This window comes from Sorex araneus, chromosome 4, assembly GCF_027595985.1.
Source record: "Sorex araneus isolate mSorAra2 chromosome 4, mSorAra2.pri, whole genome shotgun sequence".
NCBI classification, from domain to species: domain Eukaryota; kingdom Metazoa; phylum Chordata; class Mammalia; order Eulipotyphla; family Soricidae; genus Sorex; species Sorex araneus.
This window is the reverse complement of record NC_073305.1, coordinates 32,577,502-32,603,475: the sequence shown is the minus strand read 5'-3', so window position 1 is coordinate 32,603,475 and position 25,974 is coordinate 32,577,502. Positions and strand designations below refer to the sequence as shown.

General features: G+C 39.0%; 1 protein-coding gene across 25 annotated transcripts in view; it reads left to right on the top strand.

Annotated features, from left to right (window-relative positions):
- The window catches only part of CLASP2 (cytoplasmic linker associated protein 2), a 158,945-nt gene that overhangs the window by 79,107 nt on the left and 53,864 nt on the right, over positions 1–25,974 (top strand). For 8 of the 25 annotated variants that reach the window (XM_055134081.1, XM_055134078.1, XM_055134073.1 and 5 more), the window contains 13 exons: positions 112–204; positions 2,073–2,218; positions 5,558–5,693; positions 8,081–8,151; positions 11,332–11,391; positions 12,126–12,203; positions 12,649–12,816; positions 14,161–14,216; positions 15,366–15,539; positions 21,552–21,575; positions 23,090–23,107; positions 25,406–25,507; positions 25,660–25,686. In XM_055134081.1, the coding sequence (XP_054990056.1) occupies positions 112–204; positions 2,073–2,218; positions 5,558–5,693; positions 8,081–8,151; positions 11,332–11,391; positions 12,126–12,203; positions 12,649–12,816; positions 14,161–14,216; positions 15,366–15,539; positions 21,552–21,575; positions 23,090–23,107; positions 25,406–25,507; positions 25,660–25,686 (1,153 nt within the window). The remainder of the gene's footprint in view (positions 1–111; positions 205–2,072; positions 2,219–5,557; positions 5,694–8,080; positions 8,152–11,331; positions 11,392–12,125; positions 12,204–12,648; positions 12,817–14,160; positions 14,217–15,365; positions 15,540–21,551; positions 21,576–23,089; positions 23,108–25,405; positions 25,508–25,659; positions 25,687–25,974) is intronic. The other 17 variants (XM_055134086.1, XM_055134084.1, XM_055134079.1 and 14 more) reach the window with 6 other exon arrangements.

The window sequence follows — 25,974 nt, the reverse complement described above, 5'->3', positions numbered from 1 at the left end:
ATTGCTGGGTGTGGCCTAAAAACCAAAAAAAGAAAATCAGATCCTAATTTTTAGTTTAGCTTAATGGCAAGAAAAACTAATATCATAATTTTGAACTTTTTCTTTAATAAGATATATTCCAGTCGAGAACTTGAAGAAACACTAAATAAAATCAGGGAAATTTTGTCAGATGACAAACATGACTGGGATCAGCGTGCCAATGCAGTAAGTATTTTTTAATTTTTATTTTCTTATCTCTCTTTTCTCTCAATGTTTTGGCAAGATTCTTCTCCCACAGAAACTTATATGCCCCTTTTATAAAATAAATGAGATCATATTTGATATGTTTATTAGGTTTTTTTTTTGTTCACATAATGAATCCCAGCTATTCAATACATTTGGCATACTGTATAGATGTCAGGAATTGAAGAGTTGCTCCGAGATCTATTAAATGTGAATCACTATAAGGATATATTCCTTAATTAAAAGTTACTGTGTGAGTTATACCATTTCCCATTTGATGAACTTAGAGTTTTTACTTTTCCTCTATTTTAACCATATTGCAAAGACATCTTTCACACATTTATAATAATGATGTTTTTATTTCTTGAAGTGGGGTTGTTTGGTAAAGAGTAGATGTAATTTTATTTTAGTAGATGTTGTAAAAATATTTTGAGCAAAGTTTTAGTCATTTATAATCTTTAAATAATAAGAGCATCTGTTTTCTCTCTAGTACTTTAGTTTTTACCACTCTGATGGCAAAGATTGTTCCGTGTGTTGTAATTGGCTTATCACCAGTAAGATTGACTACATTGAAACATTGGGTTACTTGTCTTTTTCTCATCTTACATTTATGTTAGATTATGTGTGATGTTCTAACATACTGACAGTGTTTTTTTTCCCACCAAATTTTAACAAATTTAATTTTGTTTTTAGTTAACCTTGTTTAGCTAAGTCTTCTAATTTCTCTTCGGCTTATGATAGTTTACCTACTTCAAATGCCTTATACTGCTCAAATTTTTTCTAATATTTGTAGTGTGTTCAAATATTTTCATCTTTCATCCATTTGATTTCGCTTTAAGGATTACTTTGTTTTAGGAAACCTCAGGATTTAATGGGAAATTATATTTAATAGTAGGTATGATAAGTTAGGCAATTTCTTACTATGGAAGCAAAGATTTGTGCCTCTGGTTATCCCTTCTAGTGTGATTTTATTAGTGCAGTGTTGGTTTAGAAAACATTTGGCATTTCTGTATCAAAAAGTAATAATCATGGTACAGAAAGAGGGAAAAAATTATTTCATAAAGTAAAGTATGTCATTGAAATGAGACACTTGGTGGTTATTAAGCCCAGGGCCCACCCCCACCCCCACCGCTTCCCTCTCATGGAGGAGTCTCACAGCTCAGCCCATCTCCCGTGGCTCTGTGAAACACACACTGTGGGCATCACCATCCTGCAGTGCAGACGCTGGCTCCGCGGGTCTCCGTGCGCAGATGCTGCGAGGCGCCGTCTCCCAGGAACACCTTGAGAGATTGTGCCTGCTGGCGTCTGCTTCTACTGAGATCCCAGGGAGGTGGAAAAGGACGGAGCAGGCTGCCACCGAGGAGGCTCTGACCGAGAAGGAGTTTCGGGGAGGAAAGGAGAAAGGACCGCCCCTGTTCCCGGGAGTTCCCTGCTTCCCAGCCTGAGGGCTGGTACCTGGTGTGCCTGCTCAGAGGCGGCTTTCTCCGAACAGGAGCGCCTGGCTGGCCCCAGAGCACTGGCCCCGGCTCTACTGCTCAGCCACTGAAAGGGTCAGAGCACCCACTCTTAAAAAACAGGAAACGGAAATAAGGTTGATGGAAAGTGAAGCGTTTCTAAAAGCTAAAAAGATTCAAAATTTATCTGCTTAATATGTGCTCTGAATCTATAATGTTGTGTTCTTTTTAAAATTTTTAGTCTTAAGGTATATGTAAATGCTTCGTATAAACGCCTGCATATACTTATATTAATATATGTTACTTTTATAAGTTTGAATAAAGCTGCGAAGTGTATAAGGTTTCTTTGTACTGCCATTTTTTATAAATGTCAGTAATGAAACTTCTCTATTTCAGCTTAAGAAAATTCGATCTTTGCTTGTTGCTGGAGCTGCACAATACGACTGCTTTTTCCAACACTTACGCTTGTTGGATGGAGCGCTTAAACTTTCAGCTAAGGACCTTAGATCCCAGGTGGTTAGAGAAGCTTGCATTACTGTAGCGTGAGTATATTCTTTTTCTAACAAGTGCTTTTTTCCCCCTTTAGTGAATGAATTCAAAATAGTAGCAGTATAGGCCCAAATGAGCATACAAAATACAAAAAAAAAAAAATTCTCTACTGTGCATAAGGATTCATTATATCTGATTTTCATATGGGGGGGTGGGGAGCTGTGTTGGGACCACACGTAGTGGTGCTTGAGGCTTCCTCCTGACTCTGAAGAAGTGATTTTTTGGGGGACCACTTATAGTGCTGAGGCATGAACATCTCTACACCACATTCAAGACAAGACCTTAGTTACTGTACCATCTCTCCAGGCTATAATTTTTTTTTTAATTTTCTTAATTTTATATATTAACCTTAAAATATGTACATCTAAAGCCTACTGGTAGGCTTTAGATATACTTTTTTTTTTTTTTTTAATCACAAAGTCTTAAGAGAGTAAGAAAAAATAATTTGACCTAAGAGCTGCGCATAGCATTCGGTGTCCTTTTTATTAGCTTGCTGCTTCTTGTTAAGCTTTCTATATGTGATATTTTAGCAGTCATCTTGGAATTATAACGTGTATCATTAACTTGCCAAGATCTAAACATATTTGACACCCCCATTTTTCTCCAAAACTTAAAGAAGCTTAAGGTCCTTTTACCAAAAATTTTGACCTGGATACTGTCACTATACACATTGTTGTAAAATTGTTTCTACATGGTCTCCCGAGCACCACCAGGAATAGTTCCTGAGTGCAAAGCCAGGAATAATGCCCTGAGCATTGCCGGCTATTTCCCCTCCCCCCTCAAAAAAAAATCCACAGATAGAACCTTGAAAAATATTCCATCATGAGAGAATTGTATTTGTGGTCAAAATGTGAAAGCGAACAATTTACAAATAAGGAACAACAGACAAAGCTGTACTGTGATTCTTGAAAGAAGCAAGTGAGTTGAGAAGTAGTATCAGCACATAGTTCACTCTGGAGGTGCTTTCTGGCCGCAGAGAAGGAAGAGAGAGTCAGAGCAAAGCAAGGCAACATTCTCAGTGAGTTGAAGAAGAAACAGAGTTTGGATTATTTGACTGCTGAAGTGGCTAAAACTTGTAGTGCAGAATACCACAGAGAAGAGAGAGATAGAGACAGATACTGTAGTCGGTGAGGGCGTCATCTATGCGTGTGAAAGGTGCAGTTCCCTTGGGACTAGAAAGAACTGCTGGTAAACAGCAATTCCCAGGGCTCACCCAGGCCCAGAGAGGTTTAATTTCTGATGAGCCTGAGCAGAGAAAACTTGCCGAATGTTACCCATAATGTTTGGTAGATTAGATAACAGGGAGCAAGGCCACTTTATAGAAAGAGTATTAAGCAAGTAAGGCTTACTTAGCAGGCCTCTAGCATGAACTGACTCTGGGCCCAGGCTGTCGCTTGGTGACTAATTGGGCCTTCCTTGCGAGTGTGGGGCCTTAGGTTCCCCCTTGGCTGCTGCCAGGTGATCCCTGCAGCTCTGCTCTTGGATGCAACTGTGATCTCTAGTCAGCTGCTGACAGGAGTGCAAGCGCCAGCGCCATGACTGTGACCCAGTTAGCAATGCAACATTGTGTGCATCCCCCCAGTGAGCACCCAAACCATGTGTGTGAGCTCCCCAGCCAAGCACGTCTGTGGCTCCTGCTCATTGTAGTGACAATAAGGAAAGGCAAAAATAGACAGACAGGTGGGGGCGAGAATCTCTGGGCTGTGCCTCTTCCCACAGGCTCATACAAATCAAGGGCCAGATATACTTGTAAGAGAGTCAGGCGCTTTCCTGTCATGCCAGCTGACCCTGGTTTGCTCCCCAGCACCCCTTGTGGCCCCTTGGCACTGTCAAGCGTCATCCCTGAGCACAGAGCCAGGAGTAATCTCTTACTACAGCCAAGTGTGACCCAACCCCCCTCCCAAATCAAGCTGACTCCTAAATATGCTACTTGCCCACTGTAACAAACTCCCTCTCCAGAGGAGACCCACAAAAATGTCACCTTCCTGCTTCTGAGTTTCCCTTTCTTTTCTTGTGAGTTTTGACACTAGAAAGCAAAATACAACTGAATTCTAGTAAATAGGTTTGAGTTTGAGTACCTCTTTGAATCAGAAATCTGAAATTTTTAGCTGCCTGTCCCATATGTTTTAAGTAAGATATAAATATGTAGAAATTGACCAATAGTGTAAGCACTTCAGAACTGTGAGTATGATTCTTATATCCTTTGTGTTCTACCTTAAGTCATGTAATTAAAGTCTGAATTAGTGTCTTAAGTACAAATTTGGAAAGAGAGAAGAGTTGTCCTTAGAATCACCCATCTTAACTGTCATATGAGTAAAATTGCATTTTTCAGTAAAAACTCTTTACCAAAGATGTCAGAGGTTTGTGTGACCAAAACAAGTGTTGGTATCATTAATAGAATTACAGACTTTCATGAGCACTAGGAATTTGGGTAAGATTTGAACTTATTTGTGGAATACATCAAATTTAGCATTGATCTTGGAACATGAGAATAGAAATATCCAATGGGTAAAACTAAAGATCAGGGCAGTTAGAGCTGAAGGTGTTTTTTTTTTTTCCCCCGAGGGGGTGGGGGAGGAGTGTAGGGACATTCCCAGTGATTCTTGGTTACCCAGGCCAGTAGTTCCCTGCTGGGGGATATGGTCGGTGCTGCTCAGGCTCTGAGGTGCTGGGGCCTCCTGCTGTGCCTGGGGCTACACTTTACAATGTTGGGGAAAGAGTTTTACCAGCCATATTAGTGATTTAATTCAGAGGCCAGATGACTTTGCCAGGTCCCTTACAAAAATAAATAAATAAGTGGTAAATGTGAAATAGACAGAGAATAGAAAGAGGAAGAAAATATTTCACTTACTTTTTCAGCCTTTAGAACTGATTAAAATCAAAATTAGAGGGAGGGAGGTAAAGGGGGGGTGAGGGAGAAAGAAGTGCATTGTGGGGAGAGTTAGTGGGGAGTGGGAGGGAAACTGGGGTCACTGGTGCTGGGAAATGCACACTGGTGGAGGGAGGGTGTTGGGACACTGTATGACTGATACCTAATCATGAGCAGCTTTGTAAGGTCTGTGTCACAGTGATTCAATTTAAAAAAATGTTTTTAGTTATTGGGGTGTGGAGAGATAGTACAGTGGGTAGGGCACCTCAGATGACCCCCTGAGCACCACCATGAGTGATCCCTGAGTGCAGAGGCAGGATTACGCCCTGAGCACAGCTGAGTGTGGCTACTAATACAGAAGAAAAAATTACCAATTCTGAAAATGTTTTAAATTCTATGATACTACCTATGTTTAATGTTTAGCTCTCTTTAAAAGAAAAAATTTTTTTGTCTTCCTTTGTAGCCACCTTTCAACAGTTTTGGGAAACAAGTTTGATCATGGTGCCGAAGCCATTGTACCTACACTTTTTAATCTCGTCCCCAATAGCGCAAAAGTCATGGCAACTTCTGGATGTGCTGCAATCCGATTCATCATTCGGGTAGATACTTGTTATTTATTATCTGGGCAGACTCTTCTATTCATTGTCTTCTCTCTTTCCTCTTCTCCCTCCCTTACCTCTTCCCTCACCCCTCTCCTCCCCCAACCTCCTAGTGTACTCTGTATTGGCATTTTTTTAATAACTCCTATTTTTTTCATGTCTTTTTTTTATTTAAATAACCACTATGAGGGCTGGAGTGATAGCACAGCGGGGAGGGCGTTTGCCTTGCATGCGGCCGACCTGGGTTCAATTCCCAGCATCCCATATGGTCCCTTGAGCACCGCCAGGGGTAATTCCTGAGTGCAGAACCAGGAATGACCCCTGTGCATTGCCAGGTGTGACCCAAAAAGAAAAAAAAATGTAAATAACCACTATGGAGTGATAGCACAGCAGGTAGGGCATTTGCCTTGCACGCGGCCAACCCAGGCTCGATTCTCTGCATCCCATATGGTCCCCCGAGTACTGCCAGGAGTAATTCCTGAGTGCATCGCCGGGTGTGACCCATAAAGCAACAAATAAATAACCCCTATGGAAAAATGATTCTTGAATTTTTTTTCTGATAATAAAAGAAATTATATTTTAGAACGGTTATGTAATACGGGATTACGAAGCAAACACTTGTACACAGGATATAATACATGTATGTAATGTACATATGTGGATATATATGATCATGTTACAAGCAGATGTAAAACTATGAAAATGATAGAAACAAGGTAAAAGGTGACAAAATTTTTAATATTTCTCATCACTTATATTTTGATAGTGTGCAGAATAACCATGTTTTAAAATCCATATCTCCTTCCTTGGATTCTGCTACAATTGATCATTGTAGTTAGTTTCTAAACTTCTGTTTATGTCTCTATAAATTTATTACCCCATAAAATGTAAACATAGTATAAATGTAAAGAAGTTTTTATTTTACATATGTATTTAACGTTTTTTGCATTTAACGTTTTTTGTTTGTTTGGTTGGTTGGTTTTTGTTTGTTTGTTTGGTTGGTTGGTTGGTTGGTTGGTTGGTTGGTTTTTTTTGCTGTTTGGGTCACACCCAGTGATGCTCAGGGGTTACTCCTGGCTCTGCACTCAGGAATTACTCCTGGCAGTGCTCAGGGGACCAAATGGGATGCTGGAAATTGAACCTGGGTCGGCTGCATGCAAGGCAAACCCTACCCGTTGTTCTGTTGCTCTAGTCCCATAACATATATATTTTTTATTGTATGTATTTAATAGATATAATTATATCCAGTATTTTTTCACCTGCTTTTTTAAAACTTGTGTGCTTAGGCAGCTTCTTTGGTCTACATGCTTCATTCTCTTTAATGTCAATATCAGTTCCTGTTAGTGGGTACAGCAGTAATTTGGTAGAGTTGTGTGTGCCATACCCTGCTACATGACATTGTCTTCGAGTGAAAGACTTGTTGCCACTACACTGGCAGATAACCTTGGCTGCCTCTCTCCAGAGACTGCCTCAGCTGGGAGAGCTGCCCCTCCCAGAATCTTTCCTTCCCCCACTACCATCCACATCCAGTGACTCAGTGATGTCATCGTAGAAAGGCTTGACCTTTGTGGACCACTTCAAAACTTCTCTGAAGGGCTATTTTAACTGCACTCCCTAATGGATCTGGATGAAGGTATTCTTGGGCCTTACCACAACTGTATTTTTTTTTCTCTACCTACTCGTACTTCCTTCTCCATTCCACAGGTGTGATCCCAGGGGCACTTCTTAATATTGCATACAGCGGCCTTTATCCCAGAGCCGGCTGCCTAGGTAACCCAGCCTGCTCCGAAGAAAAAATAGACGTCAAATATGGATGCCTCGATTACTGTTTTATTCTTAGGGCTATTGTGTATTTTCTAACAGTTGCTTGACTAGAGAAGAACAGCAAAGTTACAAATAAAAATCAGATGATTGTATCTGTTGAACTTTACCTGAATCCTAGAATGCTTTGATTCACCCAGATTGAAAATTCACTTGATTTTTCATTTCAGAGTACATTCCTTCTAGTTAGGAATTTATATTCACTCTTATAACCTGTTATAATGACATTGCAGGTCATTTCTTATAGCAGAAGCTATGTACAGTAGAAATAGAAGTCTGTTTCTTTTAGGACTCTCTCCCCCACCCCAAATATTTTCCTAATTTCCTTCCCACTATATAGTTAAACCTGTATTATCTAATATTAAAAACATACCTATCCTTCTGAAATTATTTCCTCCTTAGTATGAATTTGGGGAAACAGTTTGGCTGGTTTTAATTTATTTCAGTATCTGATTATGTCCTGAGTATGTATCTTGTTTTACTAAATACTTGAATGTAAGGCAAGTGAGAAGAGTGTATGAGAAATACACAGTATTTTTCAACTTCTTCTGAAACATCTTTTTCAGCATACTCATGTGCCCAGGCTAATACCTTTAATAACAAGCAATTGCACATCCAAATCAGTCCCTGTCAGGAGGTAAGTTTTGGGGAAAATTTTTTTAGTATAGTTTGACTGTTATCTGTTTCATTTCTGAAATGATATAAGAATTAAAATTGTAATTAATTTATTGCCTTCTAGTAACTTTATGTAAGGAACAAGGAGTATAATGGTTACTGTAACCACCCAGGTTTCTTGATTTAATCATACTGAGGTTTGTCTTAACTTAGGCCACAGCTTATTTGGATTTCATAAATTATTGAGTCTGGAGTCAGCTCTTGGTGAATGATCTTTAAGTACTGATTGGGGGCAGTTTCTTACCCACTCAGGACCTCAGTGTCTGCCTGTCAGCAGGGAAATCAGTATTGCCACCCCTTTCCAATTATTGTGAGAATTAAATAAAATATATACTGGAAAAATTTCACACTGTATTTAGAATACTTACCATTCAGTCTCCTGCTATTTCACTCCCTTCCTCCCTCCCCTCAGTTTCTTCCTTTCCCATCTCTCTTCATGGTTTCTGAAAGTTTTATTGTCACTACTATTAAGCCACGTCAATAATTGATATACCTAAAAAAAAAATTTTGTACATTTGATGATCAAGAAAATTATAAAGAACTCTTTTCCTATATAAATTTAACATAAATGTGTGTGTACATATATACATACTTATACACATATGTATGATTTGTTTAAATATTTTGAATGTTAGAAAGGAGAAGATAATACCTTATTCTAAGCGATTTTGAGGTTCGGCAACAGCTTTTTAGGGACCTTCATTTTGGGGTACAAATCTGGCCCACTAGTCTGTTTTCATACAATTCACAATCTTGTTTCTTACATTTTTGAAGGGCGCTTAAAAGTGGGGAAAGATCTTGAGATAGAAATGGTATGTGGTTCATAAAGGTCTGAAATATATATTATCTGACCCTTTCAGAAAAGGTTTACCAATCTCTGTTGGAGGAAAATGGAGATTAGAGAAAAAGAAATGTGACTTGGAGGAGGGGGTCTGGAGACACATCACAATTGCCTTCAGGGGAGCTGTTTTATAACTTTAGGGGAGAGGAGTGGGTTATAGAGTAAGCAGAGTACACACTTCCCACCATTCAGCCCGCTGCTGAGGCCAGAACACATGATAAATGGAAGGTTTCAGTAGGCCTAAGGGAATATGTTCAGGTCATATATATATATATATATATATATATATATGTGTGTGTGTGTGTGTGTGTGTCATATATATCTATATATATGTGTGTGTGTGTGTGTGTATAGAACATACATACCATCCAGGGCAATTTTGACATTGTTTCATTCTGTGACAGTTTTTGGTGAGAAAGCAGTGTCATTCATAGTTGTTTCTATTCCAGTTTTGGATTATAATTTTAAAGGACATGGATTGCCCTACGTGAAACTGGGAATTCATTTAGCCATTTTTAAGGAAGAGGTGGTCGTCTAAAGTAGAGGCATTAGTGATAATAAATGCTTGAGGGAGATTTTGTTTAATAAATAACTTGCTTAAAATCAGGACGCGATAATTGTAGCCAGATGGGGAAGGTGATGGCAAGTATGTTCAGTGCAGGCTCCTGGGTGAGCCTGTGTTGGCTCCAGACTCTTGGAAAACACTTCGTTTAGTCTCCATGTTCCTCACTTCCTAGTTTGTAAATTTGAAGCTAAAAGAGTCTATTTGAGAGGGTAAGAATTAATTTGTTCTTTCATATATAGCTTCTGAGTTGGCCGTCACGCACTGCTGTGTAGATAGTCCACAAGATAGTTGAAACTGTCTTAACATGGGGCTGGAGAGATCGTACAGTGGGTAGGGAGCTTGTCTTGCGGTCAACCCAGGTTTGATCCCCAATATCCCATATGGTCACCTGAGTACCGTGAGTCATTCCTAAGGGCAGAGCCAGGAGTAACCTCTGAGCATTTCCAGGTGTGGACCCCCTCCCAATACCCCTTACCGCCACTCTGCACCCCCAAAGGGAAAAAGAACCTATCTTAACAGGGTGGGAGCAGTAATATAGCGGGCAGGGTGCTTGCCAGGCACAGGGCTGGCTTAGGTTCCGTTCCCAACACCCCATATGGTCCCCCAAAGGCTGTCCAAGACTGATTAAAATCCCTGAGCTCAGAGCCAGGTGTCAGCCCTCAGCATAGCCAGGTGTGGCCCCAAAAACAAAAAAAGAAACTGTCTTAACGGCCAAATGAGGAATCTGTTGGAGAGAGAGGATTAGGTGTGAGAAGCCTAAGTGATAATCAGAGCTAAAGGATGAGGTAATGTTGCCCAAGTGAAAATTATGAGGGGGGGGGGGTGCGCTGAGGTCAGCACCAGCCAGGTGAGCATGTATTAAATGTGGGCGGAGGAAAGAGAAACCCAGCAGAGCTAAGCCATTAAATGCCAAGAAAACATGTGCAAAGGATAAAGCAATTGAAGAAATTGAAAACTCTAAGACTTAGGGGTCGGAGTGATAGTACAGCAGGTAAGGAACTTGCCTTGCACGCAGCAGGCCTGGGTTCAGTCCCTGACATTCTATATGGTCCCCTGAGAACTGAGCACCAGGAATAATTCCTGAGTGCAGAGCCAGGAGTAACCTCTGAGCATCTCCAGGTGTGGCCCCCAAACTAAAAAGAAGCTCTAAGACTTAGGAGAATTTATTCATATGCTTGAATAAAAAATGTATATATACTTAAGGAAACATATAGAAATTTGAAGATTTGTCACATCTTACTTGGTCATATTGTGTATCTTCAATTCCTAATGCATAGAAGTATTTGATAAGGCTCAAAGCGATAGTATAGCAGGTAGGACACTTGCCTTGTATGTAGCAGAGTCAGCATCCCTTGTATTTACTCTCTGGCACCTCATTTGGTCCCCAAAGTACAGGTAGGACTGAACCCTAAGCACAGAGCCAGGAATAAGTCCTGAGCACTGTTCGGTATGGACCCAAAAACCCAAGAAAGGTATTTAATTATTTAATAAACAGTAAATTTTACACATGACAGACATTTTAAGTTGAAGCATAGGAAACTTAAAAACTTTGATATATTTACTATAGAAATAGTTGGGACCTTTAACTATTTGACCATAAAGCTATCCTAAAATATGTCATACTTTTCGGGAGGGGGACATTATAATAGAAGAATATTCATTGACATTTATTTGTAAAAATAATATGACTAAATAAAATATTACAACATTGATATACAATATAACTTCTTTTTCAGGCGTTCATTTGAATTTTTAGATTTATTGTTACAAGAGTGGCAGACTCACTCATTGGAAAGGTATGCATCAACTCCCACCGCTGTCTTTTCGCCTTGCACCATCCATCTCCTTGGCCCCTACAATTGGTTGATTTTTGCAGGCATAATAGGAAGTTTTCTTTAAGTTATGGAAGTTTAGTTAGACCGTGACTTATGATGCTGTTGACAAATCATTTTCTTCATTGGTAGACTAGTGCAGAACCACACACAGTCCATTTCTTTAAAAAGTTTAAGTTTCAATATTAGATAGGTATGTTATCTGGATTCTGTATAAAAATGTTTTCAAGTTAGGGAGACAGTATAGGAGTTGAGTGTGTAACATGTGATCCCTGGCACCACCTGACCCCCAGGCACTGCTGGAGCAACCCTGAGCACTGTGGACTGAGATACACAGCTCAGACACCATACCCTGAGCACTGTGGGACTGAGCAGTACCATATTCTTGAACCCCACTTTCAGTCCAGCTCTTCAGAATTGGCTGAGAATCATTGGAAGGGACCCGGGGGGCCCCTGCACTCCACTTGGAGGGCCTCCCCCCAGAATTATTACTGGGTCTGTACTGATACTGTTTGACTTGTCAGAAGCAAACCATTTGGTAATGAAATATAAGGTGTAGATAATTAGAAATTCTTGCAAGTTTAGGTATTGCATTGCACCTCTTCCCCTTTGTAATTCATGAGTAACCTTAGGCAGAATCATTTGTGGTGAAATGTAGAGCTTTGCACGTGAATCTAAAGATGTTTTTTGCTTTATAGACATGCAGCTGTCTTGGTTGAAACTATTAAGAAGGGAATTCATGATGCTGATGCAGAGGCCAGAGTGGAGGCAAGAAAGTGAGTCTAGGGTATATTTCTTGGTGTCCGTTTAATCATCCTGTGGTCTTTCCTTCAAAGGGTACTGCATTGAAAGAATGAAAATAGAGCTGTACTATTGCTCCAACCCCAGCAATGTGGATTTTTTATGTTATTTGTCATCCTTAAAATGATCCTGCAAAAGTACTATTTTCATAGGTTGGCAGGTGAAGTTTGGAGATTTGGGAACTTATTTCAGGTCACAGAGACCTCACAAATCACTGCCAGGTTTTAAACTGACACCTGCTTTTCTTAAAAGCCTGTCATCTTGCCATGAGAACTTCAAAGTTAAAAGTATTCCATTGACATCATAGATGTATTAATACTTTCCAGTTTATCTTCATTCTTCTTGAATGTACATATCTTGCTATTAATGTCTACTCAGGTCTAACTATTATTTAATAGGCTCTTTCCTCTTGTTTTACAGGACATATATGGGTCTTAGGAACCACTTTCCTGGTGAAGCTGAGACATTGTATAATTCCCTTGAACCATCGTATCAGAAGAGTCTTCAGACTTACTTAAAGAGTTCTGGAAGTGTAGCATCCCTCCCACAGTCAGACAGATCCTCATCTAGCTCACAAGAAAGTCTCAAGTAAGATCATACAGATAATTGGCCACTTTTCCTTCGTCACAGCTTCCCCAGAGTTCCTTAAAATGGGTGACTGTATATCTGCTTGCTTTCACCTAATATCTTAACTGAACAGTCTTCTATATCCATGGGTTCTGTGTCAGGGGATTCAAAGCTGCTGATTGAAAACATGCAAACAGATTCTAAGGCCGGAGAAATAGTACAGCAGGTAGGGTGCTTGCCTTGCATCCATCTGACCTGAGTTCAATCCCAGCATCCCATATGGTTCTCTGAGCCAGCCAGGAGTGATCCCTGAGCATTGCCTGGTGTGGCCCCAAAACAAACCAGAACAAAAATGTAAGCAGATTCTTGAATATTGTTATTTTGTTCAACATTCATGATAAGGGGAAAAGTGATTTCCCAGCCAGGACAACTGTCTTTGGAGTTTGAACATCCTTCTCGACTCTGCCTAAGTTTTCTCCAGGTATTCTCATTCCTCCATGTCCCAGAGTTGTTAATTGGCATAATTTAGATTGTTTCAGTCTGAGTGTGCTTTGTAGCACCACCTCAGGCACCAAATAGCACTGAATTGCTGGCCCAGTTGGTCCAGAATGGCCTGGAGGGGTCCTTAATCCCCTTCCCCCTGCTCCCACCCCCAAACAGGGACTAAATAAATAATATTGTAAACTTTCCAGGTCCTCATTTCATCGTAAGATATATATGTCTGTGGGCCACAGGTACCAGTATAGTTTAAAATAATTAAGGAAGCTGGTGGATTCTTTGAGATTCGGCATGTTTTGCTTTCTAATGCTATATGTTGTCCCCAGCAAAGGTTTATATCCCTATATCTTGTTGTCCCAAGTAGAAACACTCCTCAATGGTGCCATTATGGTAACGTGATTTCTATTTGGTAGCTACATGAATTGCCAGTGGCCACAGCTTAGGATGTAAGGGAGAAGCTGGTTATGCAGAATTCTCTATGTGCTAGTAATAGTATTGGTAATAGTTGCTGTTACTAATAGTAATAGTAATTGTAATAGTAATAGTAGCAGTTCCTCTGTTGGATCAGAATATAAATGTTGGAGAGTGCTGTTACCTTGTCCTCCGTGGTTAGCACAGAAATGTGTGAGGATCAGAGTGGCCAGTAGACTCCTAGTCCATGTCTCTTCCTTACTTGCTTTTTCATTCCTTCCCTTTATTGCATACTGCAGTACCATTGGTATGTGACAACATCTTAAGTGGTTTGCAAACATGAAACAAAATTATAAGTACTTATCGGCTCTTTAAAAAACTTATTTCATGAACTGTTAGCAGCAAAATGATAAGTTACATCTTTTTTTCCTAAAAGTATTTCTGTTTTCCTTGCAGTCGCCCCTTTTCTTCCAAATGGTCTACAGCAAACCCATCAGCCGTGGCTGGCAGAGGTAAATTTCTTTATTAAGTAAGAGTTATAGTACATTTTACTTAGTAAATAAAGAGTAGAAGTTTCTCTGTAAAGCTTTATTTCTCTGGACTCCATAATGCTTAAAAGTTTTTTTAAAATTGTTTCAAACTTTTAAACTTGATGTGAGGAACCAGAGTAAGTAAGCATTTTACATAGTATCTCCATAAATGTGTGTGTTTGGCCACACGTATACATTGTACTTACTGTATATAATTATACTATGCATAAGATAGGACAATGTAGTGAGTAGAATATGCATTAACTATATAGTATACTGTATTGCTATATCACGTATAAATAATATAATCTATCCTGCATATTGATTCATTCTTTAAAATGCTGGTCACAGCCCACTTGGCTGATGATACAACTTTTTAGTCGGTCATAACTTACTGTTTATAGAACAGTGAAACCCACTTTTTAAAAACTTACTTTTAAAACTGAAAAACTAAAGACTGGAAACTAAATGATTAAATTCATGTTGCTTCAGAGTGTTAGAACTTAGATTGTTTTCTGAATATCTGTAACTCACAAATGAGTTCTCATTGCATTTTTCTGAGAGCACACACACACACACAAAAAAATATTGCTACCTTCTACTCATCTTGTTTGTTGTTTGTTTGTTTGGCGGGGAGGGACCACACTAAGTGATGCTTAGGGGTTACTCCTGGCTCTGCACTCAGGAATCACCCCTTGTGATGCTCAGGAGACCGTATAGGATGCCAGAGATGGAGCCTGGGTCAGATGCAAGCACCCTACCCGTAGTACTATCACTCCAGCCCAGCCTTCTGTTCATCTTTTACAATGCATCATGAATCAGACATAAGTATCTTAACCTACAGTCATATGACCTTTATAGAAATATAGTTATGTCTACGTATGCTTTATAGAAGAGAAAAGTGAAGAAAAAATACTGAGAAAAGAATCCAAGAAAATGTAGTTGCACCAAGATAAAACCGAGGCATCGACTCTAAAATACAAAATCCGTTCTAATGTTCACTTGGTCACTGCTTCCTTTTTTGACCATTTGCCATCATGGATTAGTTCGAGGGGATTCCAGGTTGATTACAGGATCCGTGCTCTCTGCGCTGACCTAAGTAACGTGGGCTTACCTTTCTTTGCTCTTTAGTATCTGCAGGCAGCAGCAAAACCACTTCTCTTCCAGGAAGCCTGCAGCGTTCACGGAGCGACATTGATGTGAATGCTGCCGCTGGTGCCAAGGCACACCATGCTGCAGGGCAGTCTGTGAGAAGCGGGCGCTTAGGCGCAGGTGCCCTCAATCCGGGCTCCTATGCCTCCCTAGGTAAGACCATGCCTTCTCTCTGGCCTTCGTGTGGCAGGGTGCCAAATGATACCTTGATCATTTCATTTTGGCTTTGCTCCTTGAGGAAAATTGGTACGTTTTAGTACGATTCGTGTGTGAAAATGCAGTTCTAAGGCATCTCCGTTGCCTTGTTTCTTCCTGATGTCATCAATTCTTAGAGTTCATCCTGTTCCGTCAAAGAAACAGCTTTTGGGTTCATGACGTGTGGATAGAATTTTCACCCCTCTGCACTACTGCCACTTGGAGCCACTGGTTAAGGTAGCTTGGAAAGAGCGTTGGTTTGGCGTCTTGCCTCTTTGTTCACTTTCTCTTAAGTCTGTTTGAAGTTAAAGCCTTTGTGGAATCGAGAGAATTTCAAAGCGTAAACATGTATTTCCAGAACTAATCCAAAGTTTGTATTTTTAGGTCCATCACCTTTTTCCTAGGTCCATCAACGTTTGAGCTCGATTTTCTATATTGCTCATCTGTCTGTGCTTCACTTTTCTTCACTTCTGCGTTATATCAGAACAGTAAGCAGGTAGACCACTGATACATGGTGGGAATTGTTCTTGTGACAAGAATCAGGACTGGGGATGTGCCCTGATTGGTTGAATACGTGCCCAGTATGTGGGAGACCCTGTGGTTGAACTCCAGCACTGCTTTGACCCGCCAGCAGCTCCGGGAGTAGGCACAGGTCCCCACGCACCACAGGGTGTGGTCCTATTTAAAAAGAAAAGAGAAACTGCAAATGTTTTTGGAGTATTTGTGCCAGGAACCTAGGGCAAAGATCAGTGCAGAAATGCATGCATATATGTGTATGTATTATATACATTTCACACTTGTCCACGGAAAACTGTGTTGTAAAATGCAGTGAAAGAAAGTCTTAATAAATTGAAAGGTACAAAGATACCCAAATTCATGGATCTTAAAGACTGTTAGGGTGGCAAATTTATCCATAGATTCAATTGAAACGTTATCACAACTTCAGTTGTCTTTTAATCGGACTTGGCACACTGAGGGCAGCAGAGATAGTACAGTAGAGCAAGTAAGGCATTTGCCTTGCACACGGCCTACCCAGATATAGTTCCCTGAGCACCAGCAGCAGTAATTCAGGAGTGAACAGCTAGACATAACACCAGGTGTTAACCCCCCCCACCAAAAAAAAAAATGAAATTGTCAGACTGATCCAGAAATCCATACGAAAACACGAAGAGTCAAGAATAGATTAAACCCTCTTATAAAAGACCAGTGAAGTTGACTCATTTCCCAATTTTAAAACTTAAAGCTACAGTAATTAAGTCTGTATGGCATTGGCATAAGGATACTGATGTCAACTAATGTATTAAATTTTAAAATAGACCCACATGTTTATGGTCAAATGATTTTCAGTCAGGGGCCAGGTCATTCGGTGGGAAAGGAATTCTTTTCAGTAACTTACTCATACTGACTAATTGCTGCATTGCCAAGGAGTGGTTTTGGGTCCTTTCCTTGTACCATACTCCAAAAAATTAACTCAAAAGTGAACTAAATGCCCAGTTGTAAGACTTTAAAAAAAGGGGGGCGGGGGGCTTCCACCTGGCAGTGCTCAGGTGCGCTTATTCCAACTCAGTGCTCGGAAGTTGCTCTCACGGGGGCTCATATAACCATGTGATGCTATAGACAGACCAGGCCGCCTGCATGCAAAGCATGTGCTCCAGCCCGTTGAGCTATCTCTTTGGACCCCAACTATGAGCTCTTAAAAGAAATCATAGATTTAAGAGTTTAAGCTTGATACTGTATAAAACATAGAGCACCAAAGACTAAATTCGTTTTCCTCGTTTTCATGCTTTGGGACTGGAGCGATAGCACAGCGGGTAGGGCGTTTGCCTTGCACGTGGCCGACCCAGGTTCGACTCCCAGCATCCCATATGGTCCACTGAGCACCGCCAGGGGTGGTTCTTGAGTGCAGAGCCAGGAGTGACACCTGCGCGTTGCCAGGTGTGACCCAAAAAGGAAAAAAAAAAAATGTTTTCATGCTTTAAGGAGCACCATTAAGGAAGTGAAAAGACAGCATGAGGGCAGTGGTTTGCAAGCAGCCCACAGGCGTTCACAACATTTATAATAGCCCCAAAGTGGAAACAGCCCAAATAACAATGAGTTGGTGAATGTGTCCATACAGTGGAATAGAGCCATAAGAAAGAAAAACAAAAGTGCATTACTAGAAATGTAGTACTACTACATGCTACAGAAATGGTGAACCATGAGAACATTATTAAGTCACACTCAGGCACCCACAAATTGTCCGATGCCTTTTATTTGAAATGGCTGAACTAGCCAAATCCACAGAGCCAGAAAGTTATTGCCAGGGGTTTCGAATTAGGAGAGTAGTAGTGATTTAAGTGACTCCTAATGGGGAGTCTCTTTTGAGGTATTGAGAATATTCTGCAGTTAGATAATGGTAAGTGATTGTATTAATGGCATATGATTGTCAGTTTAACTACAGTTGGATCTGGGGATAATTATTGTATAAAAGCTCTGAGTTGTTACTATAAAAGAATTTTATAGAATAAGAATTATATTTGAATTTGGGAAGAGGGGCTGGGAAGGCCTCTCAAGCAGTGCTTAGGGGCCCAGACCCAGGGACCAGTGAGGCTGGACTCAGTGCTCGGGCCCAAGGATGTGGGATTGTGCGGCCCTGCAGTGCCGATGACCACCAGGGCCATGTCCTCGTGCTCTGCAGCATTCTGGGGGCTATGCAGAGCCTCTGCTTGAACTTGGCTTCGATGCATGAAGGCATGTGCCCCAGCCCCTGTGCTTTTTCCCCTGCTACAGTATCTTCTATATTTTTTAAGGGAAAAAAAAAAACTAGAAAAAAAAATAAACCTCTTCACTTCTATTTAATATCTATGATTTTTATTGCCAGAAAAAAATGGCTATATTTGAATTTTTTAATGTGACCTACAAAAACAGTTTATGACAGTTTTTCATAAGAATGTTTATAATGAAGCTGTGAGAGTGACTTTATTTGTTCCTCTTGCTCTTTTAATTTTAAAGTGCATATTTGCTTTATTTTTTTTAAAAAGGCATGGGTTGGGCTGGAGCAATAGCACAGCAGGTTGGGCGTTTGCCTTGCACGCGGTCGACCTGGGTTCGATTCCCAGCATCCCATATGGTCCCCTTAGCACCACCAGGGGTAATTCCTGAGTGCAGAGCCAGGAGTGACTCCTGTGCATCCCCAGGTGTGACCCAAAAAGAAAAACAAAAAAAGAAAAAAGGCATGGGTGGGTGGGGAAGTGACGCTCTTTCCTCTGGCCAGGGTTGATGCCTAGTGGCGAGGAGCTGGGCGAGCTGGCTCTTGCCAGGAGCTGCTGGCTCGGTCTCCCTCCTCTCTCTCCCCCCTCACACACGTGGTTGATGTATCCACTGTGTTTTCTTCTACTTGGAGCCAAACACTTGAGTGAGCACTTCCCATTCATAGCATTCCATTACTTTTTCAATAAACCCTTAGTGAGCACTTAGTTTTTGCCTGCTAGGTTCAGGGTGCCTGGCAAAAATGTAAGAGCTCATAAAGTACCCTTAGATCCAGACATATGCTTTAGCACTCAACGAGTTTCTCATTCTGTTGCTGGGTTATTAAACAATGAGCAGCTCAAAGCTTGTTGAGTTTTATGCATTTTGAGTTTAAAGTTACAGTGAGACATCAGATTGAGGTATTCAGGAGGTCTAGGGATGGGTATGAGATATGGGCACAGATAAAGTTGCATTGAGGTGTAATGCTATGGAACTTGAGATAGAGACCAGTGCTTAGAGATTAGATATAGAAATCATGAGTGATAGTACCATACTCTTCATTCCTTTACATTAAACTCAGTATATAATACTTAAAGCATTTGCCTTAAAACACTGGGTTGACCCTCCCACCCCACCCCACTCTACACACACACACACACACACACACACACACACACACATACACACAGACACACATAGATTCTTTTGGCAACAGGAATATCATGTGTTTAGAAGTTTTAAAATTTTATCTGAAAAAAGAAGGTTTTGTGGCAGGAAATAAGAATTCATGTTAAGGAAACCTAGATGTCTAAATTTTCATGAATTTTCTAAACACAACTGACTTTGTGAAGTTGCTTAAATAAGAAGTGTATCAGTGATATCACATGAAAAGATGTCTTATCAGTTGATTGAGGAATAAGCTGGAAGGGGAATCTGTACAAATTATTCTTTTGTTTGATGGTCAAGAAAAGAAGTGGAAAATGTAGGCATGACCTATGGTTAAAGAGTTATGAGTAGTTATCTTAAAAAAATATTACAGGCATTAAATAAGTATATGACTAAAGTGTTAGGATAAGTAGAGAAGGAGAAGCTAAATTTGTAAGAATGAGAGATCATTTATGACCGAAGTACCCAAGAAAAGAATAGCATTACAACGTATAGGGCTTAGCCAGGGTTGAGCCTTAACCAGGGAAGAAGTATCTGTTTCACTTTGGCAAAAGGAAGTGAAGGAGATAGACTCAGAAATATACTTGGGAGGGTGGACGTTAGAGGAATGATATCAACGAAGTTGTGACTTTTCTGTCTGAGGAGCCAGAGTTGGGTTCATATGTGAATCTATAAAATTTCAGTGAAGTTTGTTTGATAAGGATTGCATAAACTCTGTTTAATTCATTAGCCAAGATGGTCATTTTAACTGTGTTAATTTTTCCAATCCATGAGCGTGAGATCTGTTTCTGCTGTATATTCTACTTAATCCTGGTTTATGGTTTCAGTGTATAACTTTCACTTTCTTTGTTAAGTTTATTCCTAGGTACTCGTTTTTGCAGTGGTTATAAATAATCTTGTTTTTTCTTGAGTTTTTTTCTCTTCTAGTTTGTTGCTTGCACATAGAAATGCAACAGAGTTTTGTGTATTGCTTTTGTAGAGTAGGCCCTTCTCAAGAGCAACATCAAATCAGCTGTGTTAACATTTTCTGCACTGGCTCTAAAGGCCAGTGCAAATAATTTTCCAGTTTGTGGTAGTGCCAGTATGCACGACTTCACCATTGTATCAGCTTCTCCATTGGAGCTCCATTGGAGCACTTCCAGCAGTGAAGTAGAGAAATTGGGTTGCTAGATTTATCCAGGATTTAAGGTTTTGTACGAACTGAAAGTTCTGAGAGTGGTGGAAAAGCAAGAAAGCAATAGAAAGAATATAATGATGAGATCGCTAACTGGTAGGATTTAGAACTACAAGCTGTAGAGGGGATAAAAAAACACAAGGCTGGACCAGAGAGAGATAGGACAGTTGGTACGGCGCTTACCTTGCACACAGCCCACCCTGGTTCATTTCCTGGCACCACCTGGTATACAAGCCCTGCCTAAGCGCAGAGTTAGGAGTAAGCCCTGAGCACAGCCAGGTGTGGTCAAAAAACAAAAAAAGAAAAGAAACAAGACAAGGTGATTGATTTGGAGAAACTCAGTAGCCCAAAATAAAGGATTTGCTTTGATAACATTGGCAAGAGATCCAAGGCTGGGATATGAGATTCACTAACTTTTCTTCATGAGTATGTAAAATAAGAGTTGTTGGTTGGTTTAGGTAACACCTATGGTGCTCCAGGCTGCTCTTCAAGGTGCTGGTGGGCAGGAAGATAGAGGTGAGGGTAACATTTGCTGCTGAAAAACTAGGGCTCCAGCATGCAAAGTATATACTACAGTGAACCAAAATAAATACACACACACACACACACACACTTTATTATTGAACCACATCCCTACCCTCTTCTCCCTTTGTTGGTCTCCCATATGAAATCTGTATGCTACTGCTGGGGTTAGAGAGATAGTACAGGGGATACGGTCCCCTAAGCACCACCAGGAGTGATGCCTGAGCACAGCTGGGTGTGGCACAGAACCCCCACCCTCATGTTACTTGTTACTGCTATAAATTTCGTCTTCTTAAATATAATATTTTCTCGTAATTATATACTTATTTTTCCTAATATGCTAAGTTTTCCTCTGTTTTCTGCTTGCTCTTTCATCAAAGAGGATACTTCTGACAAGATGGATGGTAAGAACTTCCTTTTCTAATTCTATTACTAAAGACTTCCATTGCCCCTGGATTCTGTTTGATATCTTTGTTCATTCTAGGGGTTTTGGGGGGTGTTTTTTGAAAATAGAATTCTTATTTAGTAGCAATCAGAAAATGGTTACATAATTTTCTCAAGTTTCTGTTGTTGGGGTTATATTCATTGTGGGGTTTTCCAGTCTACTCAAATTTTAGGTTACTGTTTATCATTAGCTAAGTAATTTATCTTAAAATATTCTTTCTTCTTGTCTTCTGAAATACTGCATCAGGGAAAGAGGATAGAAATCTTACAGTTTAGTTCTTTCAACTCTTTAATTGATCAACAATAATTATTGAGAAAAATAACATTTTTTTATATTTTATTTTAAAAAATGAAATGGAAGTTGCATATACTTAAGAGTGAGTTCCTTAAAGCTTAGTCAAACTGAATTTACTTTAATCTTTGCCTTTTTAGTTTCAGCATCCATATAACTAGTTTGCCTGATTTCATTATGGTATTTTTATCTAAGATATTTTTGTCTTTTGATAAGTTGTCCTCAGTTACCCTTCACATCAGATACCATAATATTACCTGATTTGAGCTATTTTTAAGAACTTACAAGAAGATATTCAACCTTTAAGTCACAATAATAGTCTCTGTGTTTATTCAGTATATTTAATGTTTAATATATCTCATAACTAAAACCAGTTATTGAATGAAGTTAAAATTCACTTAAAAGATCATTTCTATATTTCAAATCCCTAGATATCACAGTAACAATAAAATTCTGAACCCTTTAAAAGCCAATTCTTTCTTTCTAGATGAAATGTTTTTCTGGTTTGACCCAAAAAACATCAGCCTATTTGAGGAATATGTTATGATATATCACTGATGTTCAGTTCTGTGTTCAAAATATAGATATACACACCCAGAATGTGTTATATTTAAACCTAATCATTTCTCCAAGTTTTCATTTATATTTTAGGGAGTGCACATATTAGTTGATGGGTTGAAGATCTTCTGTAGTGCTTTGGTGAAAATACTGGATTAATGAGGCCTACGTCATGTATTTGATTCTAGTATTTGTTATTTACCTTTTTGAAATTATAGGGTTTTTTTGTTGTTTTGTTTCTTAGAAATGCACTAAGAATTATTCTTTCTTTGGAAAGATTTATAAGCATCTTCACATTAGAAAAAGTAGTTAATTATAGAATTTTCTAATTTTCTTCCCATTTCAAATTTTAAGTATGAAATAGAGCAGATAAAATGTACATTTTGGAACTTCACCATTTTTTTAGTTTAAGCCTTATTTGTGTTGTGGATCATTAGGTTACCTAAATTTTTTTTCTCAAATGAACTATTTAAAAGTTTATTGAAGGTTGTCAGACCTAAGATTTTTTTTTTTCACCCTTTTTATTTTTCCTCTGGGTGGGAGGCAGAAAGTCTCAACTTCATCATTGACATAATTGGTTAAAATGTTTTATTGTTGAAATGTTGTTTTATTTCTCTTATTTAGGAACAGCATCTGAAGATGGTAAGAAATTACACGTTTTGTCAGTAACACAAAAACATCTACATTAATATTTTCATTAATAGGAATTTTATATTCAAAACTAAAATGGGCTAATTTATTTGCAAAATTACCGGCTGTGGTAGCTTCTACATTGTATGTTTGGTTGTTTTTGTTATGTATGTAGATTTTTTAATTCTTCATCCTAGAGTTTTGCTTTTCATCTCATGCTGGAAAAACCTGATTGCTTAACATATTTGTATTATTTGGTATAAAGTTTGTACTCAGTTTTCTTTTTTAAGTGGTGTCATTAATGCTTTTGTTTCTGTTTTTTTAATTCATGCCAGTTCATTTATACTTTGGGAGAAGCATGTACCATTGTGTTACCATTGGGTTTAAATAGCATCAGTATTTAAATGCTTTTATTTAGTTTGCTTTTAAATGTATCTGATTTTGAGTCAGTGAGTAGAGAATTGCACGTGATTTGAATTTGGGACAAATGTTGGGGCAACAAACATGGAGATAGAGAGTTTTATTGAGTAGTTTCCTTAAAGTAATTAGTTATGGCTTTTGAAAGGGAAAAAATGAAGTTTTATATTTATACCACTCGAATATGATCTTATTAGACCCCTGATTTGAAATGCATTATTTTTCTTCAAAATTTTCCGTGAATGACATTTTCTTGTGATAGAAATCAAATAGATTTAATTTGGGGGGAGGTGTCTCAAAAATACTCAATATATTTGAAATATTTTTATACCTTTTAAATTGGAGGACTCTGAAAATGAACTCTGACATTATGGCATTGCAATTTTGAATAATGGTTTCAAAATAGTCAACCTTCTGATTTCTTTACTATGTGCAATAAATAGATTCCCAATTTCAGAGTAAAAAATTGTTTTGTCTTTGTATTTTTCAGTTTAGGAGATTATTATATTCTGTTCTCGATAGGCTATAAAAGGACAAAAGACCTAGTCTCTGAGCTTATTGGAGGTTTTGAAGAAGTTAGTAAAAATGCTAGAACTCTACCAAGTATATTTCTTGTTTTTGCTTGTTTTTTTTATTCCTTGTTCGTAATCATTTTTCCCTCATTTCTTATTTTTCTAATTTTTCCTTATGCTTCTCTAAATTTCTTTTAATTCAATACAGCCAATTAGGTTAGCCAGCATTTTGCAATTGCCCTACAAATTAAATTGTTCTTTTTAACAAAAACAGATGCTGACAGGCATTGCAGTTGAGTGTCAGAGCACTTATCTTGCACGAGTAGAGACTAGGACTGGTCCTTGGCAGTACCCTCCCCAAATCGGGGGAATTCTGAGTCTTTATGACCGTGTCTTGTGTTGACCCTGATGTGTAGGTGGTTAAGACTGTTGTTTGAGAATATCTAAGGATTTGTTAGCATAGTATATTTTTGTTTTTACTAATGACAACTTAAATACACAGTAAACAAGATCTTCAATTCAAGAACTTTAAGAAATAGCTGTAGAGCGGTAATGGCAATATGGCGTGCTGTGAGGAGGTAGAGAAAGAAATGATTGAGAAAAGCACCCAGCTTTTACGTCCGATATTTTCTCAAATCATCTTATAAATAATACTGGTTGTTTGGGGGGAAATAATAGTGTCCCATATACATCTATAGTACTCTCATATTTGGTACAGGACAGAAATATGAAGTATTTTTTTTGTAATATTATCTCCTCTTAGAAATTTCCCCCTATTTTTTTTTCCTGTTTGTTTTTGATGGTGTCCAAGGGCTTCTCTAGCTTGGTGCTTAGGGTTCGCTCCTGGCAGTGCCTGGGGACCGTGCAGTGCTGGGGACGCAGCCTGGCCCCGGGCGTGCAGAGGTCTGCTCGAAGCTCTTTGACCTCAGTTCCTGGGTCAAGACTGCTTTAAAGAAGTAAATTTTCAGTAAAGGGGACAGACTTTGGATTTTTTTTCCTTAAGATTAGGACTATTTTGAGGCTCATATTTGAAACTGGATTTGAAAATAAACTAAGTTTCATGGAAATAAAATTTTAGAATTGGCACCACTAATTGAAAAACAAGTGGCACGCCAAGAGTGACAGTCTTTTAGCTTGACTTTATTCTTACTCTTAATGGAAAGGTAGCTTGTTGTGGTGCAGCATGTGAAAAGTCATATATATATATATTTTTTAATTTTTGAGAGAACTATAATCTGTAGGAGGACAGTTAGGTTATTACGGAATTTAGTACTGAAATAGGAGCACAACCACTTGGAAAATCAAGATTTTACTTCCCTCATTACTAAGCATTATTTTAAAATGTCCTTACTTATCATCAATATATTTTTTTTCCCCTTAGGCCGGATTAGAGCAAAGCTTGCGGCACCCCTTGCTGGTATGGGAAATGCCAAGACAGATTCTAGAGGAAGAAGTCGAACAAAAATGGTGTCTCAGTCACAGCGTATGTATTGCCTCTTAGTTCTTCTGTATTTGTAATGTTCGGATGAGTATGTTGCTTGTATATTTCTGTATTAAAAAATTGACCAGTGGATAAAGACAAAGCTAATTTCAAAAACAACAAGCCACATACTGAGTTCTTGTTCTGTACTTTAGGTTCATCATCACCTGACAAAAATGAAGGTATTTTTTTTTAAATGTTTTGGGTCAGTTGTCGTGCATGTTTGGAGTTTTTTTGGAGTGGGTGTTGTCTTGTCTTCGGTGTGTTCTTAGGACTGCATCACTGATATCTGCCACTGAACCAGAATAACTTCATCTGCTGTACAGACCTTTGCATGGAGATATTTTATTAGCACAAATCTCTTAGCATTAAGATTTTTCACAGCCTACTCAGAAACTTGCAAGTGTGAAAAATTGTGCTTTTTAGAGACAAAATAATTGCCACATTATGTAGGATCAAAATTTGATTGT